General features: G+C 36.0%; 1 protein-coding gene across 1 annotated transcript; it reads right to left on the bottom strand.

Moving 5' to 3' along the window:
• Positions 1-703: 703 nt before the first annotated feature.
• On the bottom strand, positions 704-11,290 carry LOC122400077 (circadian locomoter output cycles protein kaput). The gene is made up of 12 exons (XM_043401291.1): positions 11,000-11,290; positions 9,188-9,232; positions 8,964-9,112; positions 8,789-8,880; positions 7,904-8,108; positions 7,316-7,411; positions 7,162-7,237; positions 5,070-5,308; positions 4,767-5,008; positions 3,941-4,336; positions 3,565-3,738; positions 704-2,767 (listed from the first exon to the last, which is right to left on the bottom strand). Exons 1-12 carry the CDS (start codon positions 11,038-11,040, stop codon positions 2,390-2,392), a joined length of 2,133 nt encoding a protein of 710 aa, XP_043257226.1. The 5' UTR covers positions 11,041-11,290; the 3' UTR covers positions 704-2,389.
• Positions 11,291-11,654: the final 364 nt, after the last annotated feature.

Below are 11,654 nucleotides of genomic sequence, written 5' to 3'. Positions count from 1 at the left end.
ATATTCAGTTCGTTAGAACTCACGTATAAAACATCAATATAACATGTCACCATATCAGATATCAGACCTGAGCACCTTTTAATAATTTTAATATACTATTTCAAAGAACAGGTTACTTAATTTTTAAACAGGTTATTTAATTTTTTAAATATGACGCAGCTTTAAAAATTACAATTCTATATTTGAAATGATAAGATAACAAAATATTATTGGAAAGGATGTGTTCTGAAAATTAAATGATCTTTTTACGTCTTTATTATTTCAATTACTTTTAAATAGCGTTGCTCGAAATAAAACATCATAAAATAATTATTTTTTATTATCGTTGAAAGCAAAATTTGCCCAGATCTGACACGTGTTATTTCAGCTACTTGAACACGATATTTATTTATCGTAAGTGCAATGATAGATCACGATAAAAATTGTTCAGTTCAGGGTCGTAATTTTGTGTCGGAACATGCACTATGGCGATAAGTTTAACGTCAGTTTTGACGTCGTAGCAACATTTTTAACAATTTTTACAATAGTAAAGTCGAGATTTATTGGAATAGATTATAAAAATCTATTGCATTACATTTAATGGTTTGAATGTTTCGAAAACTAAATAGAATTTAGTGTGTCTCAGAATTTAATAAGAATAGTGTCATCGTTCTCGTTTCGTGGATTTTAATCAACAAATGGCGCGACGTTTGGAATTTCGCTGTTTCTAGGAACTTTTATTTATTTATTTGCACATTGGATATGTATGTATTGTATATCTTCCAATTTTCGTGTCTTGTACAATCATGAGAGGAAAATTGTCTTAATATACATAGTCCCAGATCAGACACGTCCCTTGCGATTAGTCTTCGCGTTGTATGCATAATCTAATAACAATTACAAAATATAACGATTTCGATACCACATTCACGGTTATAATACACATCGTTCTCTACAGTACCAATACATATGAAAAGTCTATCAATATACATTTACAACAAAATATATTACTTTTTTCCTTTCTCCTCGTGTACATACACGCACGAATATATGTAAATATACCCTGTTTCCGAAAACGCGGGTCCCCGTTTCCTCTAGTCATGTCGTGAACGTCATAACAAAAATAATTAGGCTACCTGGAACGTAACATTTTTCATCGGAGATCAGTTCAAGTAATTCCAGAAGCGTTTTGTACTCTCGTAAGTGAATTAAACTACCCTCTATGACAGTAGGTTCTCAACCTCTTCTTTCTACGAACCCATTCTCAAAATTGCGCGTCAAAATATTAGTTGAATTAAATAGGGGCCTGTAATATTTTTGGATGTCGCAAATTTCATTTTCTAAAGAAATTCACAGTTACCTAAGAGAGGTTATAATCCCTCGGTTCAAGACACAATAGTGACTTCAACACATGAAAAGATTCATTATAGTACAGTAGATATCGTTTCAAATTACGGAAAGGGTAAAATTAATATTTTTTAATGTAACGTTTGAAACAAAAAATAAATATTTAGTATAGAAATTCGCGGAGCCCCCCTGGGATCCGTAGTCCATAAATTGAGAACCACTGCTCTATGCAATCCATAAAAAACTTCGCATACAGATCGAACTGAAACTTAAACAAAAATTAAATCGTTGTTTGTGCTACATAAATTTGTTTTAAAATTCACTTTTCACGTTTAAACTAATTTTTTTTCATACTTTTGCATTTTCTTAATATTCGATTTCTTAAGTTCTCATTTATTCCTGGCATTTACTTAAATATTGAAATTTAAATACATCCATAACAAAAATCTAATGAAAGCATTCCAGAGCAATTTAAAAAACTGCTACTTTCAAGATACATCGAACATAAATTAAAAAGAATTTTGTTAGCTACGAATTTTTAAGAATATTTTCCATGCACGTGTGAAAGTTAAAAAATATTGCTTTTCATTGAACTTCGATAACGAATCTTTTTCCATGAAGCGAAATGCAACTACTTTCGCGAACGTATGCGAAGTTTTTACGCGAACTATGCGGACGGTGAAGTATAAATTTAATCGTTTGATTTCAAGCACGTTGGCGGACGCTCTTCGTAACATGGCTTTCGATTTCGCTTACCACTTGTCACAGCCCTGCGCGGAACGAATGAAAGTTTAACCGAACTCCATCGAACGATTCGTTTGTTAATCGAACAAAGATATGTACTAGGAAATTTTTCACGATCCGTCCAATTTGCGTCACGATTGGGAGATCTCGTTCCTCGGAAAATATAAAATCAAGCTCGGTAATTCGTTCTATGGTAACAGACGCGGACACAGTCGTGGAAAAATGGCCGTCTCGCGTGTCTAACGATTAGTCTCGCGAATCGTGTACTGGGCGAGTATTTTGTTTCTAGGTTTCGATGGAATGTGTGACGGAATGCGATTCAATTCTGAGAAGGTCCCTGTTGCTGTCTCGCGGCTGGCTCGATGTCGTTGTACAGCATGTCCGTTTGGGGTGGACAGATTTGGAAAGGCACGAGATCTGGAGGGTTTCCGTTCTGCTGCGTCGGTTCCGGTTGCTGCGATTGGATCATCGTACCGACGTTCCCTTGGGCCGTGGTCGACACTATTGGCACTGGACTGACTGGTAACGGTTGGGAAAACAATTCCGTGGATACTATAGGCACCGGAACCGTGATCGGCAACGAAAGGATGTTTACACCCTGTATGTTGCTCGACATGGGCAACTGCACGTTCGAATTATTCGTGTTGCATCTATTCATTTGCTGGCACGTGTTTGTAGCATTGTACGGTATTCCCGCCTGGAACATTACATCAAACACTTTATCGATATCCTTCCAACCGATTAACGCTTTCTAACAATTTCATTCGAACTTTTATAATGCAATATTGAAATTCACACTGGGAAATCTGAGTACAGTGAAACATGGGTACCGCTTACATCTGTGATTATTAACAATTTGGCAAGACTTAGAATTGACATTTAACAAAGATTTCATAAGAAAAAATAATTTTCTACTTGTTTTTCGTTTTTTTAATTTTATAGCGTAGAGGTAAATTGAAATACCACTTATTCGAAATTGTTCGTATCTTACAATTAGTCGAATCGTTACTTTGCGTCGTTTTTCAGTTAGACCAAAATTTCAGATCCTTTTTGATTTTCATTGTTACCAAAAGTTTGAAATTTATTAGTTTCCCTATGATGTTAAATAATTCTATTTGTTCCCATTTTGTATTCATCCTAGACAAACTGGTCTTCGAGTAGGCGCGTATTTCACAGTACATTAGCATACGAACAAGTTTGATCGCGGTCTGTGTGTGTCAGTGTTCTAGAGGACGTTCGCGAGTAAACAAGTTGTACACCAGAGTACCGCGTCACGTCGTAATTTTCTTCGTGATAGTCTTCGGGGAAGTGTGTGTACTTAAAATATGTACATATTACTAAAATTGTCAACCCTTTCGCTGGGAAACTCGACTTATTTTTGTCTACTTCGAACGTCGGTTTGTCCGTTTAAAAAGCTTTTACCGAGATTTGCGCGAAGTTTGAACGAATATCAACGATTTCGTAGGACGTAATGCGTGTTTGTAAGATACTTGCATTGAGCAATGGCGATAAGATTCCGTATCTAGCGATAAACAGTTGTTCCGACACTTTCCTGAGTTCCTCCTGCTGGTGCACTATCAGCTGCTGCAGTTCCTCGTGTTTGCGTTGCAGCTCGTCTTGGATTTGATTCTGCACCGGTGTCATCACGATACCTTGCTGATGCAACATCTGCAATTATTCGCAGATAGTACAGTGTTTAATCACGAAATGAAAAGTCTTCAAATATATTTTCTCGGATCGAGTATTCGACTTATTCGAAGAAGTCATTATATTTATCAAAAACTAGTTAACTTTACGCTAGTACACGCAATCGACATACATAAATGTATTATTATTGATTGAAAACGAACCGATCAGTGTATTTTATTACCTCGTGGGTCGGAATGGTCGAAATAATCGGCGCGGTTGGAGTCGTGAAACTCGTACTGACCACCGGTTGCAAATTAATCGTCGCGTACGGCGCCTGTTCCATAAAGCCTATACAACTCTGATCGACCTCGAACTGAGATTGTTGCTGCGGTTGTTGTCTGTTGTCGATCGGGCCGATCTGAGCCTTCGAAGCTACCAAATTATTCGACGGGGCGACCTTCGATCGCGAGACTCGCGTTATTTGCGAGTGCGAAGAGCTTTGTATGGAAGTGGATATCGAAGAGCTATCAGAACTTTCGACTTGATGTCGCGATCGTGTGTTCGACGCCACCGATTTCGACGCGTTGGGCGATTTCGCCGGCCATTGGGTCGACGGAACAGGACAGGACGTCGTTACCTGTAAGTTTAAACCCATTTCAGATTTTCGTTAGTAAATGTAACATTTTATAAAATCAATCTTCTCGATTTTCTTACGTTTCAAACTTCGTACTTAAAGATTTTTAGCACATTAAGAAATTGCAACGCAATTGTAAATTGTATTGTAGATAACGTAATACGTGTTTTTAACTATAAATACTTTCGAAGCACAAATAAAAGTATAATGGTCTGACTAAAGATTCTTTTTTCGAACTCGAATTGCACGATTATGGTAAAATTTTGTTGAAACAAGAATTTTTGCGAGTCTTACGAATACCGTGCTCTGGACAACGTGGGACAGATAAGACCCACGAGACGCGAACGGAAAGTCACCGAAAATTGATCAGAAAAATATAAAAATTCGTTACGCGTCATTCACTTAAGAAATGGACATAATCGATTAGATTCACCTGTTGTTGCTTCACCGGGATCAGAACGTCCTGGTTTTGGTTCTTGTTGAAGCTCGCCGACTCCTTGCGCAGTTCTTTAATCACGTCGATGTAATTAACGACATAATGAGTGCATACGATAAACTCCGGCTTCGAGTTCCACTGATTGTACGTGATGTAGAATCTAGTCTGTAACCAAATCCACTGCTGGCCTTTCGTGAGGAACCTGTAATAGCAGGAGGTTCCTTCGCCTTTCTGCATCACTGTAAACGGGTATTCTTTGATTTGAAATCCAAGTTATCGTCTATTAACCGGGACACTTACGTGATTCGTGGCAGGTAACAACCTTGTCCAAGTCGTCCACGTGGTAATAATCGTAACCGGATGTGCCCAGCACTTCGAACGGCAGGTAGCCGATGATGGGAGGCGCTCGATGATCCAGAAACAGAAATTTCCACTCGAGACTATGGCGGGACGTGAACTCTGACTTGGTGTTGTCCATCACGGACAATTCCCGGATCAATTGTGGCGTGTGGAGCCGCCCTGTGCCCACGAAAACCAATCTGAGGGGACACAAAGAAGAGTGGTAAAATTAGCCCGATTTTGGACCATGCTACCAAGGAAAAATTTTATCAGAGTATGATTCTATCTTTAAATCTTCTCTTTAGAGTATGAAATATATAATTATTTATCCGGGAAGTGATAAGGAAAGTTATTAAAAATAAGCGTAAAGTACTCTCCGTAATACTTACCCGGTTAATGTATTTCGATAATTTATTCTTCTGATGATGGTCCATCATCAAAATAGTTATTTAGAAATTCAGCAAGCAAATTAGATTATTGTTGCGTGAAACCCACACGTATGTCCAATAATATTTTTTAATCCATTTTCATTTTTATCTAATAATATAATATGTACTTTAGGAAAAGAATTTTTTTCTTGAAAGTGCGTAGGATTTCGAGGGTATGACTATTGACAAAAAATAATTATAATTGACCTCCACAACTAAAAATAATTTTTCCAGAAGCATTTGAAATTTTTTTTTTTCGCCGACATCTACTCGAATTTTTTTCTCGAAAGTGCGTAGGATTTTGGGGGTATGTTTAATGACCAAAAATGATTGTAATTGACTCCTGCAACTGAAAATAATTTTTCCAGAACGATTTAAAATTTTTTTTTCGTCGAAAAATGTCTCCACTGTCGATTTTTTTTAAATATTCGTTTTCGATTTTTAATAAATGTGTTTGGCGCTGTACGGAAATGTTGTCTATTACTTATTTGTAGATATCTATGTGCTCTACTTCAGAAATAAATTACATTGAAATATATTCACTATAGTAGGAGTTAAGATCGTTTGAAAATTAAACCATTTTTATGGTGTTTCTCTCACTTTACGTGGTTTAGGAACAACTTTTCCAACATTCTTAGAATGTCTAAATATTCTGCACCAAAATACGCATTGTTTGTATTTTGAAACATTAAAATCCTCCAATCCGTTCCGGAGTTATGATTTTTTATACAAAATATTTAACAGTGTTCGAATGACGTATATTATTGGATATACAAATATATCGAAATATGTATGTATATGTTTAAATATTTTAAATTCAAATAATGTTACCTTTTAGTCAAACATGTAAATATTGCTACTTATTGTGAATATAATGTTGGTGCATGGGTAGACTATTCTTACTCTTACGTAACCATAATTTTATAATTTTTTTAATATACTTGGCACTAAGTTACGAAGAATTTTTCTTCTATTATTTAAAGTGATTATTTTACTGATAAATTACCTTGCAAACAATATTTGAAAGTTAATGTTTATGTTTAATAACTTTCCCATCGCTTCCCGGATAAATAATTGTGCATTTAATATTCTTTAGGAGATATAGAATCATACCCTGATCAAATGTTTTGTTGTCAGCATGGTCCAAAATCGGCCCACTTTTACCACCCTCCTTTATCGTGGATCTTATCGGGAGACATCGTCGATTTAATTTCGAGTACAGTAGAACGCCGATTATTTGGACGACCAATTTTTCCTGTACCACAAATTCAAAATTACACTGTTTATTTATCTTACGAGCGAGGAAAATATTATTGAACGTTTTCACATTTATGGAATAATACAAACATATTTATCCAGCAAGTTTTTTTCAAGTTTAAAAGGGGTTGCTATAATTCGAAGAACGAGCAAAAACAAGAACTTATTTGAATAAAAAAATTACGAGTAGTGGAGATAATTAATGGACTCCTATTATAAGAACCTACCCGGTTATATGAACTGCTTGTCTCCCGTCGGGCTCATTTAAGTGAATTGTCCGAAAAACTGAACGCCAGAACGAATTTCTCTCCTTATTAGTTCGTATAATCGACGTTCTACTGTATTTTGTTAACGTGCAAGGAAATTACTTCATATCTAGTCCACCGGTGTTGCCATACTTGGTGTTTGGGAGCAAAGTATCTACCTCTGCATCAACATCGGACCCTGTAATTAGTGGAAGACAAATCTTTATGTCTTATTGCGTGAAATTCGACGCTGTAAGAAATTTTGTTAATTACGTACGAAAATATCCGACGAATTGTACGAGTTCGTATACTGGGTTCTCCTGAACGTTCAATCCACCCCTTTTAATGTGACACGAGAAAGATATTTGATCCCCTGTAAATGCGAATGGTTAGTATTCTATTTACACAGTTAGTTGCAAGAGATCCTTTTGATTAGAATATAAAACAACTTTGTGTAATAATTTATTCTGTAACGAAATATATTTTACAGGAATATTTCGCCAAATAAGTTTTATTCCAGAAATAGAAATTTTTTTGTAATTATTCATCTCATATTTATGTTTTGTTTCAGGGGAGGCATAGGAATCCGTAACATACATAATATATTTTTGGTTAATCTGTTAAAATATTTTTACAAAATACTACATTACTAAAAATTCCTGAAAGTGTCCAAAATCAGTGTTTATTAATTTACTGTTTCGATTTGAAGGACAGAATTCGAATTTCTGTCAATACATTCCCAAATTCTACGAAGTGTTGCAGAATTAGAGAAAATAGTGGATTGCATTCAGATTTAGTGAAAGGAATTTTCTCAGATTCTTGACCCAAGTCACTTTGATAATTACTGGCACATACGAGGACGTACCCTTTTCAATATTTCGCCGATCTCTCGTGTTGGCAGGATTCAGTAGGACGTTGTAAAGGGGAGACTGGTCATCCTGATAAGTAATATCATAGATGGTCGTGTTTTCCAGTTCGTTTGGGAGATACCCAAGTAGAGATGTAACACTTTCAGACACGTAATAAATGTGCCCGCTTGAAGAAAATACCATTATAAAACCGTCCAGAGCCTACATTAAAGAAATGTCGCTTGTGTTTTCATTACTAAAAACTTTAGTCAACGCGTAGTTGAAATTTGAACTGTAATTTTGTTCCCATATCAGCACGGTACACTATCGACCATCAGTTTTGCTTCACAGAAATTCAGCAACTCGCAAAGCTTTCGATATCGTTCAAACGTTCTATTCGTTTCTAAAAATAATTACTTTCATTTCACAATTTTGATATCTCTCTTGTACCATTGCAATAGTGTCGCTGTTTTAACTGGTCACTTGTAACAATGTTTGGCACTTATGGTCGCTAGTGTACGTTGCTCTCAAACCGAAGGCAAAACGTTACAGGTCCACACGGCAACCAGAAAATCATTTCCATGAGGTTTTCACCCTCTCATGATATTTATACTCTGATTTCTATTAAAAATATTTTTGTAATTAATATTACTCCAGCAAAAACAGATTAACTTCACATAATAAAGGAAGCGTTTCTTTCCTTGCTTTAAATCCCGATTTTTATAACTTTATCTTTCTCGTCGGCTGCGAATTTATAAATTCCAACGTCGGAAGTTCAGATTAATTTGAAAAATTTATTAAACGTTTTGAGCGGTCAAACATTTCAATTAGTTACACTGTCCAACAAACTGGACAGTTGGGCAGTGTAATTAGTATTGTTTGCTCTATGATGGCAATTATACCTCTAATATGAGATGCGTGAATTCTTCGTTGGATAAAAATGATGGTTTCCAATCTTCTTGGATTTCGTGCACCCTCGATCGTACAGCTATTTCTGCAAGTATTTGTACATTTAAGATAAATGTAATGTAGAAGGTAATGCCCCCACAATATTTATATTGTTCGAATTATACGGACCATTATGGTTTCTCAGGAATAGTATTGTGGATTTTAATACGGTAGACTTGTCCATTTTTCGCGCGTTCGAACCGACCATGCTTCCAAGCTCGTTCACGAGCATGTTGAACTGATCTCGGCGCTTCTTCTCGCTTAAATTCCGGGATTTTCTAACGTTTAAAAATGGATAATTAATGACACGTTAGGAGGCTTGTAACTTAGAGTGAAACTTATTAATTGCTCACCGTTTTGTGTCATCCTTATCGTCAATATCATCGTCCATTGTGTCACTGAACATGAAAGTCGTATTAATTTATTTTTCTGTTGATTATCATTTTTAAAAAAATTAGTAATTATAAACAAAAATAATAGAGGAAACTATTGGCGCGAATACTATTTTTAATATTACTTCCTAAGATAGTTTCTTTTATTTAATATCGGATACCTGCTTTCTGTCAAACTGTTTGAATTCAATTCATAATATAATTTTAATCTAATAGATTTGCATATTACAATTTAGAAATTTTATTCACCTTTATCATATTAGTCTTGGTTTGAAAATGGTTCCACCGTGTTGCATGAATGTTTAACAACAGATCTAACGAATTTGTATGTTTTGTGGTATTTTTAAATTGCTACTATTTTTATTCGAAATTATGAATTGTGTCAAAATTTTTCTTCATCGAATCGTGTAGCAAGATTATGAGTTTTCTTCCAAACCGAGCCACGTGCTTGAAAAGATTCTGAACCATTGACATAGAGAAACATGTGCGTTGCTATCGAATCAATATTACGGTTCGTGTATTGTGTAACATGTTTGGCAATCAATACTGGTAAGGACAAGGGTGCCTCGAGCGATTGTCGAAAGCAATATTTTGCAATCTGATTTTGTTAAAAAAGAATTACTAATTATGAAAGAATTTAAGAGATAATTTAATAAATTAACCATTACAATGATGGATATAAGAGGTAGGGGGTTATAGGAGTTTAAATCCCTCCTTCATTGTCCAAAAAACAATTTCTTTATTCCTTGACAAATGAACAGTCATCAAAACATTAATATTTCTATTTTTAATTCCTAGGGGTGGTATTTTCACGATTTTTTGTTAGCTACCCCTTTTGACTTTTCTTAGAACTTGTTCGTTAAATAAGGAAGAAAAACTAACTTAACTTCTAACCTTGTGAATGGTCAAAATAGCAGACATAAAAAGTTTTTAATTTTCGTGGACGATTTTTTTACTCCTTTATTTTATTTTTACACATACATTTGTAAGCATAATAATTGAGAAATAAAATGTAATATTAATTCAAGCACAGTGATTGTTGCTATCATCGATTAATTCAACAATGAAAGTAAACAACAAAACAAATACAATAATACAATGTACGTAATTTGGAGCGATGTAACGCGATATAAAGTATAATTTGATTGCAGTAAATCGTGTCCCGAGCGTCACTAAGCGCTCTAAAATATTGTCGATTACATAAATCAGAGTAATCGATAGTAATTGGGTGTCAGAGAAGCATAAATGAAACGTTTATCGGTCGAGGATCTTGGTGCATGCGTTTACGCTCGAAATCACCGCAACGCGCCGAAAATCGAAGATCGACTCCGGATGAATAAACTATGAATGTCTCTGATGCTCAATTTTAAAAAAAGAAACACTGTCGAACGAACTATTAACAGTAAGAATAAACTATAAATATCTTTGACCATCGATTAACTATAAATTAAAAATCAAAACATTGTCGTAATAAATTACTCGCGATAAATTAAAAAAAAACACACACACTGTCAAAGCAAAATATTAAAAGTCGACTCCGGACGCGCCAGTAACGAAAAAACTATAAATATCTCTACCGATCGATTTGCGATAAATTGAAATAAAAAATCGCCGTCGAAACGAGCGTGTGAGATGTATCGAGACGGCTCGAGCAATCGAACATTCGAGGTGAGAGTCGAGAGCATCGAGATTGGAGGAGCGCCGAACGAAGTATGTCGAACAGTCCAAGATCGAGTAACGTTTAATGGGCGGTTATTATCGCGTGACACTCACTCGGATTGCCTGGACGTGCGTCCTCGCGAATAACTCGCCATGTGAGTCGATCCACGTATGTTGTCACGCGGTTCAGATCGCCCGATCCTCGCTCCCTCGGGACTTTCCCTCCTGGCTGCACGTAGGCCGCGTCGAATAATTCACTTGTTCGGGGTGACACTTCCTCGAGCAACATCGACACATTTTTCACCGCGTTTTCAAGCCCGATCACGCGCGCGTACCGATTTTTTCCGACTCTAACGATCGGTCGGATCAGCCTACGTGCATACGTTGCGACGCTTGCGTGCGACTTTGCAATGGAAGGTTGCGCCGTCTGAAGTTGCATCGACTCCGGGAGCGGAAGAACGCATGCTCGAATTCGAAGCTAGGAATTCCATATTTCCACCAAGCATCCGTCAAATCGCAAGCTCGGTTTAAACTCTTGCAAAATGTTCACCTATCTCGCGGAACGTGCATTAATAATTTAAGAATTTCGTTTTACTGCACTATATTTTTTGTCCTTGTAAAACACCATGGTTTCAAACGCTTAATTCGATGGTTATTAAATAATTTGATTGCAGAAAAGAAAGACATTCGATTTGAGATATTGTAATTTTGTTACCGATAGAGCTATTTGGAGTCGAGAGGAATGGCTTGAATGTAATCGATATTTTAT

Source organism: Colletes gigas, unplaced genomic scaffold (assembly GCF_013123115.1).
Source record: "Colletes gigas isolate AHSC1104 unplaced genomic scaffold, ASM1312311v1 Colletes_gigas_Sc00016, whole genome shotgun sequence".
NCBI classification, from domain to species: domain Eukaryota; kingdom Metazoa; phylum Arthropoda; class Insecta; order Hymenoptera; family Colletidae; genus Colletes; species Colletes gigas.
The sequence above is the reverse complement of the archived record's forward strand: the minus strand, read 5'-3'. Positions and strand labels throughout refer to the sequence as shown.